Genomic DNA, 24,783 nt, shown 5'->3' with positions numbered 1-24,783 from the left:
CACCAGTACTTAGTGGATGGGAGGTTACGGTCCTGAGGAGAGGAGTTGGGTTCCATTCGGGACTGCTGGACCGTTCGTTTGATTTGATGATTTCCTTCGTTGCCGCCCCCAGCGGTTCCTCCTCGAGTTGCGCAGGAGGCGCTCGGTGATGTGGGGGACTGTCATGTTTTGTCTTTTGCATCATCATGTCTGTCCCTGTGCTTCCCTCTGCTGTCTTATTAGTCTTTCCCTCTTCTATCCCTCTGCTCTTCCTCCTCCCTCTCTCCTCTCCCGCTTCTCGCTCATCTCTATCGTTCCGTTCCTGCTCCAGCTTGTTTCTCCATTCTCCTAACGACCTCATTTACTCTTTCACACCTGTCCCCTATTTTGCCCTCTGATTAGAGTCCCTATTTTCTCCCTTCTGTTTTCCGCTTCTGTCCTTGTCGGATTCTTGTTTGATGTTTGCTGTCCTGTGTCCTTGTTCCCGCCCTTGTCGTGTTTTTGCCTTCTTCAGATGCTGCGTGTTGAGCGGGTGTCTATGCAGCTACGGCCTGTGCCTTCCTGAAGGCGACCTGCAGTCTGTGGTCGCGTCTCCAGTCGTTCCTCTCTACTGACGAGAGGATTTCAGTTTCGTTTTGGATTTGCCTTTGATATATCCAGAAGAATATTGTTTGTTTGATACTGGAATAAAGACTCTGTTGCTATTACGTCGCTTTTGGGTCCTCATTCATCAGCATAACAGTGTGTGTGTGTGCTACTCGCTGTTCTGTGTGTGTTTGATACTCACTGTGTTTGATACTCACTGTGTGTGTGTGTGTGTGTTTGTTTCCTCTCCCTGACAGGTGGGCATCACAGAGGGCATGGACATGCAGGTGGTGGAGGACTCCCAGGTGTGGGTGCCTGCTGAGGAGCCCATCGCTAACCCAGCTTTCCTCTTCAACTCCAAGATCTGGGAGATATGCCAGRAGCTACCCATCCACTGGATCCATCCCTCACCCATGAGAGGTACAGGGTCACTGGGGTCTCTCCACCCCTCTCCTCTCTCATTCTTGCAGCACTTTGAAAATGGTGGTTGTAAGTTGTATACTGATTGTAAAAATATGCTTTAGGCTTCTTTTTAGCGACCAGAAAAAGATGTCTACCTGGTTGTAATCTGGTTATCTGACCRTATAACAACCAAAATATGACATTGTTCCCAAGCAGCTTGACGTTATTATAAAAATTCATCTTACCTGGTTGTAATCTGGTTATATGGTCTATTCAACCAGAATGACATCATTATGACATCCCATGCCAAATTCTCTGTACTTTATACACTGCAACAGTTTAAAGAATGGTAAGCCTCTCAGAAAAACAGCCACATTCATTTACAGTAGAAAGCTATTTTCCTTCGGATCGCCTCAAACAGGAGGGAAAAAATGGTTTCTGCTGTGATCCAGTAAAGTACATCAACAGCTGTTCTGTGTACTTCCTCCTTTTGGTGCAGATGCTGAGTTCCACGAGGTGGAGGACGATGAGGACATTCCTGATGCTGAGGTCGGAGGTCACCGTGTCGCCCGTGACATCCTGGACCAGGTTCCTGTCAACGACTATGTACGTACTGCACTTGGGAGCCAGGCCGACTCACTGGGGAGTCAAGCCCAGCCAATCACAATGAGTTTATCCCCACAAAAGGGCTTTATCACAGACAGAAATAAAACATTGTTGGTGGCTTAGATAGAGAAATTAGCTTTCAATTATCTGGCAACAGCTCTGGTGGACATCCCTGCAGTCAGCATGCCAATTGTACGCTCCCTCAAAACTCCCTCTGTGGCATTGTGTTGTGTGACAAAACTGCACATTTTAGAGTGGCCTTTTATTGTCCCCAGCACAAGGTGCACCTGTGTAATGATCATGCTGTTTAAGCAGCTTCTTGATATGCCACACCTGTCAGGTGGATGGATTATCTTGKMAAAGGAGAAATGCTCACTAACAGGGATGTAAACAAATATGTGCACAAAATTTGAGAGATATAAGCTTTTTSTGYRTATGGAACATTTCTGGGATCTTTTATTTCAGCTCATGAAACATGGAACCAACACTTTACCTGTTGGATTTATATTTTTGTTCAGTGTATATATAGGGCTTATACACWGAGATTACAACARTTAAGAACACCTGCTCTTTCCATCCAGGTGAATGCAATGATCCCTTATAGATGTCACTCGCTATGATCCCTTATTGACGACAGGTTAAATAAGGATTTTTAAGCCTTGAGACAAYTGAGAMACGGGTTGTGTATGTGTACCATTCAGAGGGTGARTGGGCAAAACAAAAGATTTAAGTGCCTTTGAACGGGTTATGGTAGTAGGTGCCAGGCGCACCAGTTTGTGTCAAGAACTGCAACGCTGCTGGGTTTTTCATGCTCAACAGTTTCCCATATGTGTCAAGAATGGTCCACCACCGAAAGGACATCCAGCCAACTTGACACAACTSTGGAGCATTGGAGTCAACATGCGCCAGCATCCCTGTGGAATGCTTTTGACACCTTGTAGAGTCCACGCCCCGGCGAACTGAGGGCAAATGGGGGGGTGCAACTCAATATTAGGAAGGTTTTGCTAATGTTTGATATACTCTGTGTATACAGTAGTTCACTACTTTTGACCTAGTGGATGCACACCAGGACCACACTAGGAGATACAAGCCACGGTGGTGCCCGAGTTCTCCTTCGTTTCTTTGTGCATGGAAATCGCTCGCTAATTGATGCTGACTTTCATGGCATAAAACGGACTTGTGTTTGTGTACCACAGGGCATAGAAATTGCTCTATATATCTGTTTAAATGCACTTGCCTTGCTTAAGACTCCCTTAATGTCTCTCCATTAATGGAGAGGAATATCTAGCCTTCAAAGGCAGCAACTTTTTCCCTACAGTCTCAGCTRGAGCCTTTCTTGTCTTTTTTCGGGCGAAGGCAGGCAGCTAGCGACGTACAACGCAGTGCTCCCAAGGACACTCATTACTGAATAGATAGCCTACATTTATTAATTATGCCTTAATTATCAAGTCAAGTAAGAAAAGAGTCTAGAGGCCAAAATGCCATATTTTTGTGCATGTGAGCGGCTTAGTACTCTATGATTAATTACCCTTGACGCACACATACACGCAAAGGTAAACATACATACTGGACCCACCCACAGTGAGGTGGGCCAGTATGCATGCATGCACACCACAGCCATAATATTAACATTTATCAGGCTGGGCCCAGAAATACCTGCCTGCCTCCATGCACTCTCCTCCTGTCCACCTCTCCTCCTCCCTGCTCATCCTATATGGCCACAGCTTCAATGCTATGTCCTGTAATTAAAGCATACTAGGAGATGAAACTCGCTCCCCTTTTTAAGGTAATACTGTACATAGCTAAAGCTCTCCCATATTATGGCCACAGCCAGTCAGTGTTTGTGGGCCCGGAAAATAACAAAGGCCTTTGTGACCAACGGAGGGGAAAGCGATTCTGACCCCAGCAGCCCTCCACCTGATCTGGCCTCCACCGTGGCCCCTTGCCTGACCGCCACTGGAGCCCCTGATTTCGTATTTACACCGGTTATTTCGGTGCGGACTGACTTTTTATTTTTCAACCTGAATAATCATTTGAGTATCAGTGACAGAGGTGGGTAGATATATGGGGCCAACCTATAGCTAGGGCTGCCACCGTGGAGCAACCGTATGGCGCTGAGGCAGCGGCCCTGGATATCTCTCCAACTGAATAAATATCATCCAACATCGCTGGAGGAGCCGCATCACTGTCCTTGACCTAGATAGGGGAAGGATAAGCCTTCAAATATGATTGGGCAGCGGGACTCAGTCGGTCAACCCGGCACTCACATGTTCTGGGCCAGTTTTGGGCCAGTTGGAGGTTGGCGGTTGGAAGGTTGGTGGTGGGCCATCGTGTGACACTGTACCTCTGCCCAGCCTTCTATGGCATCCAAAGCTAGCATTGAAACAACAAGGCTTCCCATGTATGAGTGGGCAGTGATGGTTCACAGGAAACCGAGGGTAAACAGAGGCTGTAAATACCTCCTCTGCTCCCTGAGCGTAAGCTACACCAAACCGTAAACACAGTTACTGCCTGGGCCTGTGTGGTTCAGTTGGTAAGAGCATGGCGGGTGGTGYGAATGATGCCAAGGTCGTGGGTTCATGTCCCACATACTGTACACCTACTAAAAATGTATGCAAGTTGCTTTGGATAAAAGCTAAGTGGCATATTTGACTAATATGTTTAATATTACATTTCCCCTTGACTTTAACCATTAGAGGTTTCACCCTTGCCTGCATAATGAGAAAATKTGGCTTTTCATGTAGATGATGAGACCACACAATTAGCGTTGGGAGTACAAAGCAGTACCTGCTTCATATTCGTCGTCGTATCTTGATTCTCTTCCTCCTTATTATTGAATAACTGATTGAAAGTTTTCAACTTGACAGACCGATCAAACTTCTGATATGATGTTATGCGCGAGGTGCCCTGTCGGTGTGTGATGAAGTCAAAAATCCGACRGAGTCGAGGGTAATGACTTTTACCCATGGTTAATGCTGCTTTCCCAGGGTGCCCCATTCCGATCATCCGCCACCGTTGAAGAGGGGAATTTAAAGCCAAAAGGATTAATACACGCTTTAAAAAAGGATGCCTTTGATTAATTTGTCTCAGAAGTACAATGCCAACCTATTGTCTGTTTGTTTTTGTAATCACCARTTATTTGAATAAATATATTTCCCTTAATTGTCCCTAACTGAAGCTCTGGATTTGGATTTCATACCGTCACAGTTTTAGCTGTGAGGCGGCTGACAAGATTATTGTCTATGTTGTTTCCATAATAGATTGTTGCCTCGCAGCTGATGACTCTAAACTTGACTAAAATCATCAATCAGTAATTGCCCACCAGACTTTGTCAGAGTCGTAAATCAAACACACCTTTTGCATATCATCCTTTTTTTCTTTCTGAGCTGTTAGTCCCCCATGTTAGGAGTATGCAATGTTAGTCCATTTATCATCTGTGACAGCAATTGTGATGGCTGATTCGTGATTTGAATCCTACTTACTGCACTGTTTGTGTTGTGTATTTATTATGCTGGCTCCAAAAGTTATGGGAGCCTGAATGTAGCTTAACACCAGCCACAAACACTAGAGTCAACAATATCTGTGAGACCCTGGACCATTTAGTGCCCTATAAACTATTTCCTGTGACTAATACTGCTTTTCTAGGAAAGTAGCCAGACAACTTCSAGTTCACACTGCCCATAGTTTACAGTAGAGGAGAAATTAGAGTCAGAGCTATGTTCCTATGGGTCCCAGGCTTTTTCAAGACTGGGGTGAAACAATGACATTGCATTGTTCCCCCTCTCAATGGRTTTCTGTTCAATTTAGTTTGTCTTCTGTTAAGAAAGGCTGACTCATAAGGAAAGCATCAGGTAAAGTCCGAAGGGGGGACGATTGGTCTCTTTCATCAAAGCTATTTAACCAGACAGTAATGGATTGTCTCYGAAGTTTTAGTCAAATTCACTCACTACAGGAGATTGAAAACRTTGTCAAATGCATGTATCTGTGCAGCTCTGAGAGGGCTTTAAGTGGCACTTCTCTGAGTCCAATTCAGAATTGCCCTCGATCAAAGGCATGGCACTCAGCCCTAACTCCGTCTGGAGAGGGCACGGGCCCGGGGGACTGGCACAATGGAAAAAGCCAAGGGCCATTAATTCTACCCAATTTACCTTTCGTTTGGGTTTCATTTGGCCCTTATATTAATTCACACCCATTTGGCGCGAGCAAATAAAAGGATCCTTGTTAGTCGATCATTACATGCCTAATTGCTTTAGGAATGTGCCATCCACTTARAGTCAAGGTCAGGGGGAGGRCGCCCAAGATGAAGAGCCTCTCATTTGTAGGCTCTAATGGAGGAGTGGCGGCCATTTTGGCTCAGCTCGCATGGGTCACAGCAGGGGGAGTGGGAGGTCAGAGATGAAAAAAATACTGTACATTTCCCGGTAACCGGCAGTGTCAGTCAYTTTGACTGAATATAGCCCTGGGACAAAGGGGCCGAGGACTCTGGGATGTGTGATGGAGCTTGGTAAAGCTCAGAGTAATGCTACCACTGACATAACAGAAAGGTCAAGGGTATTGTGTCATGTTTTATGCTCCCGGATCGAGGCGGCCCCGCTTTCCACTGCTATCTTGACCCGTGTGTCACGGTCGAGCGTGGGACCATTTTGACCGTTCATTTACTTGGACATCCATTTTGATCTTTCTCTTCTGTTTAGTTGCTTCATAGCATTTTTTCTGACCAACGACAGAAGCGGGAACAACAAGTCACCCAATCAAATCCTCTGTCCTGACTGTCCCTGCTCTGGGAGTGCTGCTATTCATCATGTGTGTGACCCTACTTTTGTGTCCTTCACAGGGAAAAGAAAAGGAGATTGATTTTGCTTGATAAATATTGAATTKAAAGTATACGTGCAGACCTTACTGAACAGAAAATTCCAAAGCCAAAAGAAAGAGAACCATTTAGCACTTCATTTTCGAATAAGTAGCTACCGCAGAAGAATACACCGTGTCAGTGCGGTGTAGGCATTCCACACTCCACCTACACTTCCAATTAAATGTTCTCAAGATCGCTGTGTGTCTTTCTCTCTCTCTGGCTCTCCCTTCTTTGCATCACCTGCCCTTTGAAGCACTTCATTTCTTTCCTTCCTTTCATYGACTTGCCACTTGTCCTTCACAGAGAGACATCGGAGTCGAGCTGGATAACCGTCTAGATGACCGAGGCTACTGCTGCCAGCACTGTCGTCGTGGTTACCGCTATTGCCAACGSTACTATGAGCCACTGGGGGGTTTTAACCCCTACCCGTACTACTACCAAGGAGGACGTGTCATCTGTCAGATCATTATGCCCTGCAACTGGTGGATCGCCCGTATGCTCGGGAGGGTATGATTGGATGGTCAAACTGGATTCACTATGTTTCAGCTCACATGATAGGCGCATTCATTTTGAGGCTGGATTTACACTACACTAGGCGTAGAGTCCCAGCAACCACTTTGTGACTTCACCATGTACAACACAGACTTTGGTGCTTGMCAGAATTTGTAATAACTCGACACAAGCATCAGTTACGTTTTGCTAAGGCGTACGCTTGGTGGTGTGTAAACCCAGCCTAGGCCCACCCAAGGCACCAGGTGGGTGGAGTTCGCACATTTGAGACCATTCCATCAGTGCACACTCAGCCCAACTGGTGCGCTTGGTGAGGTAAAACGAATGCAACCCTCGCTACTCCCCAATCAGTATTCCAAAGCTTTTGTGATAGCAAAACATTTATAGTACACAATTGTAATCCATCCTGTCTCAAAAATAAGCAAATTGACTGTCAGTCTAAATTGAGTTTTGGGAGTGTCTGGGCGATATCTCTAAAAGGCATTAGATCTCCCGAGCTGTTACATTGTGAATGTTTACCTAGCCATCAAATTCTGGTTGTGTGGCCTTGTTGTGTCTGTGCACTGAAGTGCAATTTTGCTTTCAACATGTTTTCAATCAAAGTGCTACGTTTGGCTGTTTCTCTCATTGATGCATTTCTTTCTCATTTAATTTTCTTCTTTATGTTTATTATAGGTGGCACGTAACCGACATTCTCTTGCTTGTGGAGCAGACCTGGGTTTAAATAGTATTCGATTTCTATCAAATACTTTGCACGCTTGATTGAGCCTTCCTGGAGCGACAGATAGGGAATGGTTTGCACTTTCCCGGACTATCCCAGTGGTGCGCCATATAATCTCAGTCAAACACAGCTTAAGTATTTRACAACAAMAAAAAKGATMATATTTGAACCCAGGTCTGCTTTGAAATATGATAACCAACAATGTATATAGAACTGTAGCCTGTGTAGGCTGTAGCCTGCTCGCTCTGTCAACCCTTTCTCAACGTTWTCGGTTGAACAAAAATAACATAAGTCCTTTTTTTGTGAATTACCTATTTTGACTATTGTTACCACCGTTAGCATGTTACCTTGAAATAGTGTGTATTGTATGGATGAGGTATACAAAAACTTTGTTTTTACTATCAGAATGAGTCTACTACTAATTATAATAAAGCAATAACTATATGCATGTATATGCTGCATTATTCTATTTTAACTTGACCATATTTATTTGATGTAAACACATTTTTGTTATTTTATGCAGCATTGTTTTAACTGCAATGGCTGTAAATGACTGTAATAGTAGCACAGTTCAATTACCATACAGTAATATAATCTTTGCTAATTTTCCCATTTGCTCAAGCTCACGATAAGTATGCTCTGAACAGTGATTCTACCAGCATGGTTAGGCCTACAAGAATAAAAGAGATTTCATGGCTTGACCTGCTTAAGTGATCAACAAGTACATACAATTAAAATGTATCTTGAAACTAAATTACATCTAATACCCACTCATATCAAGATAAAGAACTGATTTTACATTCACAGTGAGTATGGTGATACGGCATCCATATTAGAACGTTTTATCTGGTGACTATTGGAGTTTCACCTGACAATTGAGGAACTTCCTAATGTGGATGCCAAAGKAAAGTTTCGACTTGCTGAAATTCCAACATTGGTTGATAAAGGTCAAATACTACACATTCAACTGGTCCAGTGCTGCAGTTCAATCATATCTTAACCTTTTGAGGGTCAATCTATCACTTACTGTATGTCCTGACTCCAAAATTGATTGATTGATTATGTCATATTCCACTTTGCTTCATAAAGCATTATACACCCTGTACATAATGCTCCATGGAAGTAGTTATAGATGTTTATGAGCACTGTTATTAGCACCGATGTTCTAATGTATTATAGAGGTAGTTCATAAGAGGTGTTACTGATATCCTTGCTCAAAAAATAACCCTAAGTAGATGCTCTTTTATCAAAACAATAAAAAAGGTAAACATGCAAACTTAAAAAGACAGATGAGAAACGATAGAACCGGTTTCACTTTGTCATGTTTTTCTGAAGTACATCCAATGCCTTTCTCTGTACCCTCCCTTCCAGGAATGTTCCTTTAAACATAGGTTCTCTTGATTATACCTCTACATTTACAATGTTGAGAAGAAAGTTTAAAAAATAATCAACCTCAAACTAATTATAGGTACAATCATCCCTTAGCCATGCAAAGATCAGCCATAAACTTGTCTCCTCTTCCCACACCTGCTCATAGTTAMAAAGTAGAATTCACCTGGGCTGTGTTCGTTAGGCACCAAAGGGAAGAAAACTGACTCAAACAGGGAGGGACTACCTGGACTTCTCCAATAAGAAACAGTCATTTTGGTTTCACTGCAGAGTGCCCTKCTGAACATGACCCTAGCCAGGTATGTGGAGTGGATTTCATCTCGATCTCATCTATGTTGAACGACAGATGTTATAAAATMATTTTTAAACAATCTAACCACTGATCACTTAAACCTTATTCTTTACAGGTTAAATATAAAAAACTAGTGAAAATATGAACAAGTGCAACACTCACCTTAATTATGCTAATGTTTTAACAGGTGGAAGCGAAGAACTTGGAGTTCAAGCTGCAAACACATTGTATTTTCAAATCAGTTAACAAATCAGATAATTGCAAACATACTTCAAATGTGCTGACAGGCAGCTCCRCCGTGCCCCAAGGCGGTTCTGAAAAGTGCATGAAATCTGTGTTGATATATATTTTGTTYCTCCCTATATTTTTCCCTTATCACGTCAAATGCTGCTGTGTTTACTGAAGCTGACACAATCACTATATTCTAGCAGCAGACACGCCAAATGACTAAGAGAGAAGGGAAAGGAGAGGGGGAGAGAGAGAGGAAGAGCTGTGGAGGGAGACTGAGAGAGAGTCAGAGCGAGTCAAATAGAGAGAGGATGGCCTGATGGACTGACTGTRTATAAAATGGTTAGGTTATCTGAGCACTAGCATTTTATTTTTTCCCMTTTTTCGTGATATCCAATTGGTAGTTAGTCTTGTCCCATCACTGCAACTCCCGTACGGACTCATTAGAGATGGAGGTCAAGAGCCATGCGTCCTCTGAAACATGACCCTGCCAAGCCGCACAGCTTCTTGACACGCTGCTCGCTTAAGCCGGAAAGCCAGCCGCACCAATGTGTCGGAGGAAACAACRTACAACTGGTCAGCGTGCATGCGCCCGGCCCGCCAYAAGGAGTCRCTAGAGCACGATGGGACAAGGACATCGCGGCCAGCCAAACCCTCCTCTAACCCGGACRACGATGGGCCAATTGTGCGCCGCCTCATGGGTCTTCYGGTGACGGCCGGCTGCGACACAGCCCGGATTCGAACCCGGGTCTCAAGCACTATGATGCAGTGCCTTAGATTGCTGCGGCACTCAAGAGGCACTAGTATTATTATTGTATGTTTGATAACCAGCGTTTATCATGCATTGTCAATCCAACAAATTTCCCAGGAGATTCAGAGCTTGGTTATTGTGCGGTTGTGAGCCTTGTATATTGCCCATGGGAGCCTTGAGAGACATTTTGAATTGGCCGCCTCACCCAGACGGTGGAAGGTGATATAAATAGTACAGCGATAGTGTTACCAAGAACGTTCCACGCCTACTTGGGAGTCTTGGCCAATGAGTAAAGAAGACCATGAAAGTCAATATGTATTATTCACCTCACAATTAATCTTACTGTTGTTCTCCCCTCATAAATTCGTATTTCTGAAGGTAAACAAGACAGGTGAAGGTTGTTCTATTAGACAATGATTTGGTACAATTTCCCCAACTAATAATGAGTGTATCAATGTCAATTTGGTCCATAACTGTCAAATTGGCCAAGAATAAAACCTCAGTTGTTTTCCATCTTGCTATGAGAGAAATACATTCGTATTAATACCTGATTCGTGAGTGATGATGGAAGAAATAAACATTTTGAGAAGAGAGACCGTGGGCAAACGTTGTTCGGCTGTTGAAATTCATGTGAAATGTGAATTTTCCAATTTGTGAGTAGGTGTATCATTGCTCAACAGATACCCACTCCAAATGACTRCAAGCTACACATTAAAATCTGTATCTATGACTTCGCTCATACTGTAGTAAACATCAGAATCGGTCATTTCAAAGGCAAACCCTCATGCCCGTGGTCCTCGTGCAAATTATTCAGCATCTTGGAAAAAATACCTTGTAAGCTTGTTTAGCATTGTGAGCAGAGCAGGCATWCAAAAGAGAAACAGTGCTCTAGGATCCATGCAACCAATAAATTCAGTCCACTAGGTTAACAGTTTTGAGATGGAATTGCTTCGCCTGACTGGCCCAAAGATAAGTAACAGGTACTGTAGCCCTCTAGCCCACACTTGTGAATTCTCTCCTTTTGTTATCTCAGAGCTAAATTCAGTCCTTTTGCTACCTCAAAGCTGTTTATTTTGGTTTCAAGCATTACTTGTCCATTAATTTAGTTGTGCTGGGTAGTTCTTGGGGAAATTGATTGTAAACGAAAAGGCTATGCGGACATTATGAGAGAGGGTGAGAGCCGTATTTGGCTTGTCAGGTGGATAGTGTTACAGATGTGTTGCTAGTGCCATCTTGTGGTGTCATGAGAGAATGGCCATTTTAAGACATTASCAGTGTTGCTTTTATGTTATGACTACCTATAGGGGCCCTATGCTTTCACTTGTCATCTTGAGTACATAAAYGCCTTTCTTTGCCCTTTCTAACTCRAACTTTAAAGCATCAGTAAAATTCAAACAACAGGACATATGAACGTCTATGGCCACTGTGCTCTAAATCMTTTCATATAWWCAGAGCCCAGTGGTCCCTCAGATGGCTATCAATATTACAGTCAAYGCAGGTTGCTAGGCAGAGCACRGTGCATSGCAGTAGTACTACTAGGCCATGAGACAACAGACAAACGCTACTATGCTGGGGMTGTATTGTGAGGTCAGTGCGCATGGTCCATGATGCACTGACGGTCTGGTGTTTGAATAATCTCTCCGCCATGGTTCCCAACACAGGCTGGAGGCTCTTCCATGTCAGTTGTYATCCTTCAACAGCTCCCCACTCCGCTTGAGAGAGGCATGCGGAACGGCAGTGAACACTCACTAGCGCTAGCTAGCTCGTCTCACACTGTCACTGGCTGCAGGCGAYGCAGGAAATAGCCTTCTCCCCTCCCAGGACCCGGCTGGGCTGGCTGGCTCTCTCTCTGGGCCTCTCTGACTCACTGCCAAAACACACACACACAGTAGCTCGCCTTTCATTAGCTTTATAATCCCACTAGCATCTTGCTGGCTTTGAATTCTAGACACCACCACAGGTCTATTCAGGTACAGTGAAAAGGTAGGTAGCAGTTCACTCTGTGATGCTGTTGCTGTGATATGAGATAGCATGAGACATGTAAAAGGGGACGGTTTTGAAGTATCACATCGATATGGACAATGGTCAATCGGCAATGACTTATGTTGTCATTGTTAGTGAGAGGAAGTAGTATTGTAGCTTGCCTTCTGTGTCATTTTTGTGCGTTAACCCTTGATTCGGTCTTATAAAGCAACATTTGAAATTGTGTTATTTACATTGGATAAAAGTACAGACACAGAGCTACAAAATGGTATATCATACACTGCATTTCAGGAACAATGGGAAAGTCATTCTGCYTTGAAAGTTGATGAACTTTTGAGAAAATGGCCTTTGAATATTTTTGGTACCTACTGGMTAGCTCTTCATTGATCAACAAACATCCAGTATCATTCACCACACTCTCWAAAGCTTTAGCCCCACCCATCTCTACTAGGCGTCCCACTAGCGGGACAACTTCCGGTGAAACTGCATGGCRTGCATTTAAAATAAACAATCATAAAAATTATGGATATTAAACATTTAGGTACATACAAGTGTCTTATRTCGGTTGAAAGCTTAAATTCTTGTTAATCTAACTGTACTGTCCGATTTACATTAGCAATTACAGCGAAAGCATGCCATGCGATTGTTTGAGGACGGCGCCCCACTCAAAATATTTTTTCACCAGCATAGGTTTCCTAAATTCACAAATAGCGATTAATTATTCACTTACTTTTTGAAAATGTTCCTCWGATTTGTCATCCAAAGGGTCCCAGCTATAACATGTAGTATCRTTTTGTTAGATAAAATCCTTMTTTTTATCCCAAAAGTCAGTTTAGTTGGCGCCATCGATTTGAGTAATCCACTCGTTCAAAATGCAGAGAAAGGAATCCAAAAATCTACTCCTAAACTTTGTTTCAACAAGTCAAAATACATTTCTATTTACTCCTCAGATACCCTAAAATGTAATCAAACTATAGTATTTCTTACGGAAAGAAGTATGTTCAATAGGAAACCGATTTTAGCAGGTGCGTTCTATCTTCATCGCGCGCACATACTCAAATTTCCAAGACTGTGTACCTCTACTAAAACTGTTATTTCTTGTTCGTTTTGGAAATTACAAGCCTGAAACCTTGAGCATAGACTGCTGACACCCTGTGGAAGCCATGGGAATTGCATCCTGGGAGCTAGAATCCAGTATGCCCCTATACTTTCCATTATAAGAGCATGGGCTCTCAATTTTTTTTTAATTCCAGTTGGTTTTGCATTTGGATTTTCTCCTACCATATCTATTGTGTTATATTCTCCTACATTATTTCAACATTTCTACAAACTTCAGTGTTTACTTTGGGAACGTCAGTCAGGCAGAAATTGAGAAAAAAGGTGCCTAGCCCTAAGAAGTTTTAAGAGTTGATCCGAGCGTTCTGTCCAAACAACAGCAGTCAAGCACCCAAGCTAACTGGCTGATGTTTGCTAGCTTGCTAGCTACTTCCAGACACAAATGAGAGAACAGCTCACTCTGAACATTTTACTCACCCTAGCAGAGCTAGTTATGCTGTTTTATGTTATTCAGAGTGTTGGTGACTGCAACTATGCTACTGGCAACAATTTGTCAGTTATTCTGTGCTCTAGCACACTCAGATAAGAGTGCTCTGAAATCGGAGTAGATAGCCACGTCTATCAACAGATGTCACAGTGACATTCTATTGAAATGGATACTTGCATAGTGGAGTATTTTGTTAAGACATGTAGCTAGCTAACATTAGGCTATAACTAGCAAAGCAAATTACTCTGAGATACGAATAATAAGATCAGACTTGTAACCTTAGCTAGTGAGCCAACCAGCTAACATTAGCTAGCTAGCTAACAGTACACTTTAACTTGAAATGAAAATTACTTTGTCAAAATTAGAAATGTGGAATATCTGAAAATGTAGCAAGCTAGACTATCTTACCCGTATACATCATGGTTGTACGCTTCTCCCTGTCACGGATGCCATGGTTGCCCTTAGTTTGAAGATGTAATCCGGAGTCAGGTGTTTTCTTCATCTCCTTAGGTATCATACTCTAATTCCACTGATTTCAAAACTTGGTCCTCCAGAAAGTGGAGAATAACACTTATGCAGGTCTACTACAAAATAAAATATTTTTTTTATCCTTGTTAGACAGGATTACCTACACATACTGACCAGCTCAAATAGACAGAAGCGGGCTATATGGCAGACCAATCTGAACTTATCTCTTAGCATGTTCAGCCCACTCATTATCTCAGCCAATCATGGGTAGTGGGATGGTTGCAGACTTTTTCTGTGGCTAAACCAACTCGGCTCATAATTTAACAATTTTATTCTTATTTACAGATGGCATACAAATCTGTTGTTAAAGCACGTGAAAGTTCACATGTTCCAGAAGGCATTTCTGCCAAAAAACGCATGTTCATGAAAAATGTTTCTCCTCTGAAATAGTGACCCGCGACATATGCCTAGTTTCCTGAAACAAGTCACCTATGGCTTTGCAGGAGTGTGTGGTCCACAGCTTTCTGGGGAGAGGGTGTGGGTGTCGTGCAAGTGTGTGCAGCAGCCAAACCCAGCTGCAGTAGGCCACGGCCACCGCTGTCCCCCAGCACAACTGGACTCGCCGCATCACACACATACTAATGTATGTATTTGCCAACAGCAGTTATTCTGTGCTCTAGCACACTCAGATAAGAGTGCTCTGAAATCGGAGTAGATAGCCACGTCTATCAACAGATGTCACAGTGACATTCTATTNTAGATAGCCACGTCTATCAACAGATGTCACAGTGACATTCTATTGAAATGGATACTTGCATAGTGGAGTATTTTGTTAAGACATGTAGCTAGCTAGCTAGCTAAACAATGAACCATAATCCCAACTCATGACGTTACTACCCTGCATAAATTTGCAGGTAGCTAACCAACCAGGTTCAATGATGTGTACTGGAGGAGGACTCCGAGGTACAGTCCAATCAGTCCCTTCAGCCTGCTAAAGGCTTCATTCCAGTTTCATAAAAAGGCCTTTTCTTCTCCTCTTCTTCAAATGCCATGTTACAGATTGTCCCCCTACAACACAGCACAGCACTATGTCTCTCTAACTTCAAAGCTTCGAGCTACTTCAATACTATTATGCGTACAATAAAATCACTTTAGAAACCAGCAGCACAGCTGCTTCTGCTATTTTCTAGAACATACATTTTCGTCTGTCTGTCTGTCTGTCTGTCTGTCTGTCTGTCTGTCTGTCTGTCTGTCTGTCTGTCTGTCTCTGTCTGTCTGTCTCCTGAGCTGAGCAAATCAAATCAAATGTTATTGGTCACATACACATGGTTAGCAGATGTTACTGCAAGTGTAGCAAAATGCTTGTGCTTCTAGTTCCGACCCTGCAGCAATATAAATAAGTAATCCAGCAATTCCACAACAGCTACCTAATACACATAAATCAAAGTAAAGGGATGGAATAAGAATATGTACATACAAATATATGGATGGGCAATGACCGAGCGGCATAGGCAAGATGCAATAGATGATATAAAATACAGTATATGGGATGAGTAATGCAAGATATGTAAACATCATTATTAAAGTAGCATTAATAAAGTGACTAGTGATCCAATTTGTTAGAGTGGACAATAATTTAAGTCTGTATGTAGGCAGCAGCCTCTCTGTGTTAGTGATGGCTGTTTAACAGTCTGATGGCCTTGAGATAGAAGCTATTTTTCATGTCTGTCGATCCCAGCTAGAAGCTGAGATAGAAGCTATCGATGTCTGTCGATCCCAGCTTTGATGCACCTGTACTGACCTCGCCTTCTGGATGGTAGCCGGCTGAACAGGCAGTGGCTTCGGTGGATGTTGTCCATGATGATCTTTTTGGCCTTCTTGTGACACCGGGTGTTGTAGGTGTCCTGGAGGGCAGGTGGCCTGCCCCCTGTGATGCGTTGTGTAGACCGCACCAACCTCTGGAGAGCCCTGCGGTTGTGGGCAGTGCAGTTTCCGTACCAGGCGGTGATACAGCCTGACAGGATGCTCTCAATTGTGCATCTGTAAAAGTCTTTGAGGGCTTTAGGTAACAAGCCAAATTTCTTCAGCCTCCTGAGGTTGAAGAGGCGCTGTTGCGCCTTCCTCACCACACTGTCTGTTTGGGTGGACCATTTCAGTTTGTCCGTGATGTGTACGCCGAGGAACTTAAAACTTTCCACCTCCTCCAAAGCTGTCCCGTCGATGTGGAAAGGTGTGTGCTCCCTTTGCTGTTTCCTGAAGTCCACAATCATCTCCTTTGTTATGTTGACTATGAGTGAGAGGTTGTTTTCCTGACACCCCACTCTGAGTGCCCTCACCTCCTCCCTGTAGGCTGTCTCGTTGTTGTTGGTGATCAAGCCTACTACTGTTGTGTCGTCTGCAAACTTGATGATCGAGCTGGAGGCGTGCATGGCCACGGAGTCATGGGTGAACAGGGAGTACAGGAGGGGGCTGAGCCCGCACCCTTGTGGGGGCCCCTGTGTTGAGGATCAGCGAAGTGGAGATGTTGTTTCCTACCTTCACCACCTGGGGGCAGCCCGTCAGGAAGTCCAGGACCCAATCGCACAGGACGGGGTTCAGAACCAGGGCCTCAAGCTTAATGATGGGCTTGGAGGGAACTATTTTGTTGAATGCTGAGCTGTAGTCAATGAACAGCATTCTTACATAGGTATTCCTCTTGTCGAGATGGGATAGGGCAGTATGCAGTGTGATGGAGATTGATTCGTCTGTGGACCTATTGTGATGGTATGCAAATTGCAGTGAGTTTAGGGTGACAGGTAAGGTGGAGGTGATATGATCCTTGACTAGTCTCTCAAATCAYTTCATAATGACAGAAGTGAGTGCTACGGGGTGATAGTCATTCAGTTCAGTTACCTTTGCCTTCTTGGGTAYAGCAACAATGGTGGCCATCTTGAAGCATGTGGGGACAGCAGACTGGGATAGGGAGAGATTGAATATGTCCGTAAACACACCAGCCAGCTGGTCTGCGCATGCTCTGAGGACGCGGTTAGGGATGCATCTGGGCCGGCAACCTTGCAAGGGTTAACACGTTTAAATGTCTTACTCACGTCGGCCATGAAGAAGGATAGCCCACAGTCCTTGGTAGCGGGCCGCGTCGGTGGCACTGTATTATCCTCAAAGCAGGCAAAGATGTTTAGTTTGTCTGGAAGCAAGACGTCAGTGTCCGTGACGTGGCTGATTTTCTTCTTGTAGTCTGTGATTGTCTGTAGACCCTGCCACATACGTCTCAAGACTGAGCCGTTGAATTGCGACTTCACTTAGTCCCTATTGTCACACCCTGACCATAGTTTGCTTTGTATGTTTTACGTTTTGGTTGGTCAGGGTGTGATCTGTGTGGGCATTCTATGTTGTATGTCTGGTTTGTCTATTTCTGTGTTTGGCCTGATATGGTTCTCAATCAGAGGCAGGTGTTTTGCGTTGTCTCTGATTGGGAACCATATTTAGGTAGCCTGTTTTGTATTGTGGGTTGTGGGTTATTGTCTATGTCTATATGTAAGTTGCCTGTGTCTGCACTTGTCATTTATAGCTTCACGTTCGTCGTTTATTGTTTTGTATAGTTTGTAAAGTGTTCTTCGTTTTCGTTATAATAAATAGAGAAGAATGCATTCACTTCACGCTGCGCCTTGGTCCTCCTCTCTTCCACGTTACGACGATCGTGASACCTATACTGACATTTCGCTTGTTTGATTGCCTTGGTTCGGGCTTTCAGTTTTGCGCTGATGCCGCCATCTATCCATGGTTTCTGGTTAGGGTAGGTTTTCATATTCACAGTGAGTACAACATCTCCTATGCACTTCCTTATAAACTCGCTCACCGAATCAGAGTATAAATCTATATTATTCTCTGAGGCTACCCGGAACATCAAAACAATCTTGAAGCGTGGATTCCGCTACAATAAATGCAGCCTCAGGATATATGGTTTCCAGTTTGCATAGAGTCCAATGAAGTTCATTGAGGGCCGTCGTGGTATYAGCTTGAGGGGGGATATACACGGCTGTGACAATAACCAACGAGAATTCTCTTGGGAGATAATACGGTCGGCATTTGATTGTGAGGAATTCTAGATCAGTTGAACAGAAGGACTTGAGTTCCTGTATTTTGTTACAATTACACCATGAGTCGTTAATCATGAAACATACACCCCCACCCTTCTTCTTCCCGGGGGAAATGTTTATTCCTGACGGCGCTGGACCAACAGCATTTCCCCAGAGAGCCATGTTTCTGTGAAACAGAGTATGTTGCAATCCCTGATGTCTCTCTGGAAAGCAACCTTTGCCCTAATTTCATCTACCTTGTTATCTAGAGACTGGACCTTAGAGAGTAATATACTCTGAAGCGGTGGGTGGTGTGCCCGCCTCCGAAGTCTGACCAGAAGGCCACTCCGTCTACCTCTTCTGTGGCGACGTTGTTTTGGGTCAGCCTCTGGAATCAGTTTGAATGCYTTGGGTGGTTCAAACAAAGGATCCGCTTCGGGAAAGTCGTATTCCTGGTYGTAGTGCTAGTAAGTTGACRTCGCTCTGATACCCAACAGTTCTTCCCGGCTGTATGAAATAACACTTAAGATTTTCTAGGCTAACAATRTAAGAAATAATACATWAAAAAATGAAATACTGCATAGTTTCCTAAGGACTAGAACCGAGGCGACTCTCTCTGTCGGCACCGTCTTACTTTCAGAAGGTACCAATTGGTTCCAAGCACGATTCATAGCCATTAGTTGCACCAAAGAACAGCTTATTGTTGTTCATTAATCAATTGTTGCCGGTTTGTTTCATGTAGACATATCGTTTCTACATGTCGTGTGGAAATTTGCTGCAGTAGCACTAGCAGACCCACGTTTTTCTATTGTTGTTACAGCAACAGACGTGGAAGAGCGATAGACATATGGCTAGACACACMTTGTCCCTCATCARAGCTCCCTTTAAGCAAGATRTTGATGGGCAAAAACTGGGAGTGTTTGTGTTTGTGTTAAGCATGTGCYGTAAGCTCATTCCACAGCAACCTTGAAATGTAGCCGATGGAGCTATCCAATTGGTACCTTCTGTATAGCTCAAACGGTTGGAACGTTGTCAAGGAGAATGGGCACGTGTGTTTGTGAGCAAAGGATCACTCGTTTGAGCCGGGTACAGGGACAGTGAAGGAAGATATGCTTTAAACCAGTTTGGATGCCAGGATATCATATTGATAGCCTGCTTTAAAAAGACTGAGTCTCGGGCTGATGTTGAAAGTAGAGATCAGTTTGGATTCCAGTGTATTATATTGAATAAACACTGAAGCGAAATTGAAGCAAAATTTGTTTTATTATTATATTTTCTTTCTTAAAAAAATCTAGTTTCAGCATAGGAGGAAGCCATGGAAAACCCAAGACAAAGGAAAACAATCAAGCACAATGATCGGACAGACAGAGTGGACATACCCCCAACATCTCACATACAACAGTGCTTACAAAGAAAATGTTGGCCAGCACATACTTGCGTTGTATATACAACRTAAGCGTCTGTAAGCAAGAAAATCCAATCAACCCCACCCACAGATGTCAATGCAGTCAATTATCAACCCTAAAGACAATTTTGGTCCTCTTTGTAACCCTAGAGAGCATTGATTGTCATAACTTGGCATCGCATTTGTACTGTACAACATTCAGATTGTCAATGCAGACACAGAGAACTCTGATTGACATAAGACTGATGCTCTGTAAAGTTTGTCTTCAGGTCCTGAGCTAGAGTGCGTCAGATGGTCTGCTGTTCACTTCAGCTAGAGGTATGTCCACTGTTAAAGGGGATGAAGAACCAAAGCACATAAAATACAATGTTTAAAAATGACACAGGCCAGGTGATATCTACAGAGAAGATCATTTGCTTCAGAGCAAATCACTTTGAGTACAAAAGAGAAAAAATGTCATCATCAACACTGCGCTGATTATATGGAATGCTTAAAAAWWWTWATATCAGCTTTTTGGAAGAAAAAAATGACATCCTGTTATTTCATTTCATATACTTTGTATATTTTCCCTCGGGTTTTGCATATGTAAATAATGAAGAATTTAGACATTCACAAAATAAATATATATATATATATATATATATATATATATATATATATATAATTGAGATTCAAAACATGTTGGTCCCATTTTTCATGAGCTGAAATAAAAGATCCCAGAAATGTTTCATTGGCACAAAAAGCTTATTCCTCTCAAATTCGGTGCACAATTTTGCTTACATCCCTGTTAGTGAGCATTTCTCCTTTGTCAAGATAATCCATCCACTTAACAGGTGTGGCATATCAAGAAGCAGATTAAACAGCATGATCATTACACAGGTGCACCTTGTGCTGGGGACAATAAAAGGTCACTCTAAAATACCACAGAACACGATTGCATTTTATCGATAGCAATTTGAATGCACAAAAATACTGTGACAAGATCCTGAGGCCCATTGTGAGGCCCATTTTTTTWAAGGTATCTTTGACCAACAGATGCATATCTGTATTCCCAGTCATGTGAAATCCATAGATTAGTGCCTAATTTATTTATTTAATATGAACTGTAACTGAGTAAAATCAATGAAATTGTTGCATATTTTTGTTCAGTATATACTATATATATAAACAAGATTAAACGCCTTAATGGGGAGATAGGAGGCTAGTAAAACATGTTTTATTTTTCCTCCGCATCTCTTTCTCTCTCCCTGCATCAATTCTGCAGTTATATACAAACAGGTTTGTGATTGKATTGTCCAAGGGGACAGGAAAATGCACATTTCCATAGTAACACATTGCTGTAAGGCCATGTGTAATGAAGGGGAATRCACACCTAATCAACAATGTGATAATAAGGATGGAATCTGGAAGAAATTCCAGAAAAGTCAAAACAATCTGAACTGTCATTTATTCTCCTCACAGACTTTACCAATCAAGAGTTTGAACCGGTGTACCTTTCCGTATAAGGCACTCTTCAGAAAAGATTTCCATTGATCGTCCTTAGAAAAAGRAAGTGGAGACGGCGTGCAGAAAATTACACATTTTCTACTCAACAAGTCTGATTTCATTGCATTCTCCCACATGAGTTCCCATCTCCTGTTTTTAGTTTCCTGTTTTTGKCTCTGTTAGAATTGACACAAGTCTGATGAGATGTACTGGTAGGTAGAGAATGGAGTAGTCTAACTGGCACGTGTGGTAGGGGAGATTCCTGGTTATCCAATGGCTATTCTCCTGGTGGGGCGGGGTTTAGGAAGGGGGCGGGACTACTGACAGTAGCAAGGTAGGTAGATAGTTCGATAGKACCTCAATAGAGTACCACAGTATGAGTCATAATACCCATAAAAGCTAGCGGAAAAACAAGGAAATGGTTCCAATCGTTTTTCCACCATACATTTGTCCCATAGGGAATTTTAGATACTTAAAATAAGKGCTGTGTTTTGTGTAGGCTTACCCTGGCGTGACGTTTTGATAACTGTGTAAATCTCTCTATGACAAGGTGACTTTTATCAATATGTTTGCCTGCATTTGCCCCCTAAAAATGTCATGCTAATTAGCTTCTAATGTGGCTATCATAAAGAACTACAAATTYCATGATGATCTGGACGAGACTGCCGAATCGAGGCAAAGGTAACAATCTCTGGATTAAGTATCTAACGTTAGCTAAATTTAGTAATGAATAAATTGGCAAAATGTATCTAAATTGATAATTCTGTGAACTGTCTTGTGCAAGTTTTAAATTGACACAATACCTGTTAGCAAAGTGTCAGTTAGAGATGACGTGTAGGAGCTTGCAGGGATTTGTAGTCTTGCATGATGTCTACTTTGATGCTAATTAGCATTTTCAAGTCTGAKAGTAAATAGAACCGAATATATTGATAAAAGTCACCTTGTCCAAGAGAGATTTACATGGTTATCAAATGTAACGCCACAGTACRCCTACACGAAACCACCCTCATTYTAAGTGTTTCTAAAAATGGATGGTGGAAAAACGGTTCAAACCATTTCCCTGTTTGACAGCTAGGTTTTRTGGGTATTATAACACCTCCACTGTGGAGCTCTATTGGATCGATGGAGCCTTCACCAACACATCACAAAACAATCCCTTGAAGGTCAAATGTAGGCTCGTGACCAGAACAGCTGTGAGTAAATAAAAATATCCTGCAGGGGCCAACATTTGGCCTGTTTGTCGCTCTATATTTCAAAAATCCATCGCTTTTCAAAATCAGATTATCATTCGGATAAGGAAAAGGAAACTTAGTTAAGAAGTCTTTTTTTATGTTGATTCCAATAGTCCAGCTTTGGTGGGAGAGTCCAGGCCTACTAGGCCTCCGTGGGCTCTGTCTTGATCTGGATGAAGGAGGACGGGAGGTGGAGGGTGATCTCCGGCAGCTCCTGGAGCCCCTTGACCCCCAGCATGTGCTCTGGCTGCAGAGCCATCTCCCCACGCACCTCCAGCTCCTCCACAGGGGTAAGGCCCTCGCTGGGGCTGCTTCCCTGGGCAAGGTGTCCGTTCACTGGAGACTCGCTGCCAGTCTCTCCCTGGCTCTGCCCAAGACTTTGATTCGTCCCAATGATCACAGTCCTGTAGGTGAGCTCTGCTTCCCCTGCCTCCATCCCAAAGGACGGGTCTCCATTAACCCACGACTGCAGGTAGTAAGGGTCCAGCATCTCCTCCTTGATGCCGTGCAGGCCATGGAGGAGCTCGTCACCACTCGAGGACTTGAGCACGGTGGCGATGACTGTTCCTGGTTGCTGGGCCACCATGGGCTGACCAGTGGCCGCGTTGAGGGTAACTAGGCGGGGGAGACCATTGAGGGAAGCCGTGGTGGAGTTGATGACCCCCGTGGTGGAGCCCAGACTGGTGACCAGAAACTGGGGCTGCTGGTGTTGATGGTGGTGGTCCTGGAGGCTGCCTGCCCCGGTGGCCAAGGAGGCCGTCTGGATGGTGAGGACATCTTTTCCCCCCGCGGTGGTGGAGGGGACAGTGTGGAGGATAATCCTGGGCGGGGAAGAGTGGCTGGAGGAGTCACCATTGGACAGGAGGGGCTGCAACTGTCCGGACGATGTCAGGACCATGGGAACGGAGGTAGCCATGTTGATGTTCCTGAGGAGAAAGAGGAGATCAGGTCAATCAAATGTATACTATAAAACCCTTTTTGAATCAGCAGTTGACACAAAGAGCTTAACAGTCAGGTTCAGACTCCATTTGACACACAGAATTAAATAGAACACTATTCTAGTATAATCTACTATAGTATAGAACATATCTTTAGGCACACAAGTAGCTTCCAGCATGTTACATACTGTCATTCTATATGAGCTTTCAAAATCTGATTGCAACAGACCACACCTAAGTTGTGAAAGGTATAACAGAATACGCAGCAAATCCCTATTCATTATGTTATACAGCCTTCAGTTCATCAAGAACAAATAKCACACAATACATTTATGTTGAATGGACTCTCAAGGACAAAGAGAAGGCCCAAAAATGTATGTAAGGCCCAAAAATGTTGTTTTCATTTCTATTTCATTGTTTTAATCATATTTCACTGATATTATGATTATTCTTCTTTTCAATGACATTCTGATTTAATCTCTTCAGTTTGTGTAGGAAAGGAAAGGAAAGGGTTAAAACTGAGGAAATAAAGATGCAAACAGGAATTTTCTTTGGTGGTCACCGGAGGGGAGATAAATCTAGCTAGATACAGTTGAAGTCGGAAGTTTCACAACACCTTGGCCAAATACATTTAAACTCAGTTTTTCACAATTCCTGACATTTAATCAGAGTAAAAAGTCCCTGTCTTAGGTCAGTTAAGATCACCCACTTATTTTAAGAATGTGATTAGCTTTTATTTCTCTTCATCACATTCCCAGTGGGTCAGAAGTTTACATACACTCAATTAGTATTTGGTAGCATTGCCTTAAATTGTTTAAAATGGGTCAAACATTTTGGGTAGCCTTCCACAAGCTTCCACAATAAGTTGGGTGATTTGTCCAATTCCTCCTAACAGAGCTGGTGTAACTGAGACAGGATTGTAGGCCTCCTTGCTCGCACACGCGCTTTTTCAGTTCTGCCCACAAATTTTCCAAAGGATTTGAGGTCAGGGCTTTGTGAAGGCCACTCCAATACCTTGACTTTGTTTCCTTAAGCCATTTTGCACAACTTTGGGAAGTATGCTTGGGTCATTGTCCATTTGGAAGACCCATTTTGCGACCAAGCTTTAACTTCCTGACTGATGTCTGGAGATGTTGCTTCAATATATCCACATAATTTTCCTTTCTCATGAAGCCATCTATTTTGTGAAGTGCACCAGTCCCCTTCTGCAGCAAAGCACCCACACAACATGATGCTGCCACCCCCGTTGCTTCACGGGTTGGATGGTGTTCTTCAGCTTTCAAAGCCTTCCCCTTTTCCTCCAAACATAACATGGTCATTATGGCCAAACAGTTCTATTTT

The 24,783-nt window shown here is 43.2% G+C and overlaps 2 protein-coding genes across 4 annotated transcripts in view; one reads left to right on the top strand and one right to left on the bottom strand.

The window, feature by feature from the left end:
• LOC111967630 (tenomodulin-like) overlaps positions 1–8,099 on the top strand; it is a 129,626-nt gene extending 121,527 nt beyond the window's left edge. Inside the window, exons 5-7 of the mRNA XM_023992811.2 lie at positions 822–984; positions 1,466–1,572; positions 6,728–8,099. Coding sequence (XP_023848579.1) covers positions 822–984; positions 1,466–1,572; positions 6,728–6,937 — 480 coding nt within the window. The 3' untranslated portion in view covers positions 6,938–8,099. The remainder of the gene's footprint in view (positions 1–821; positions 985–1,465; positions 1,573–6,727) is intronic.
• An 11,527-nt stretch (positions 8,100–19,626) lies between these two features.
• LOC111967629 (ETS-related transcription factor Elf-4) overlaps positions 19,627–24,783 on the bottom strand; it is an 84,329-nt gene continuing 79,172 nt past the window's right edge. For all 3 annotated transcript variants that reach the window (XM_023992810.2, XM_023992809.2, XM_023992807.2), the window contains one exon: positions 19,627–23,430. In XM_023992810.2, coding sequence (XP_023848578.1) covers positions 22,647–23,430 — 784 coding nt within the window. In that variant the 3' untranslated portion in view covers positions 19,627–22,646. The remainder of the gene's footprint in view (positions 23,431–24,783) is intronic.

Source organism: Salvelinus sp. IW2-2015, linkage group LG8 (assembly GCF_002910315.2).
Source record: "Salvelinus sp. IW2-2015 linkage group LG8, ASM291031v2, whole genome shotgun sequence".
NCBI lineage: Eukaryota > Metazoa > Chordata > Actinopteri > Salmoniformes > Salmonidae > Salvelinus > Salvelinus sp. IW2-2015.
This window is presented reverse-complemented; position numbering and strand designations above follow the sequence as displayed.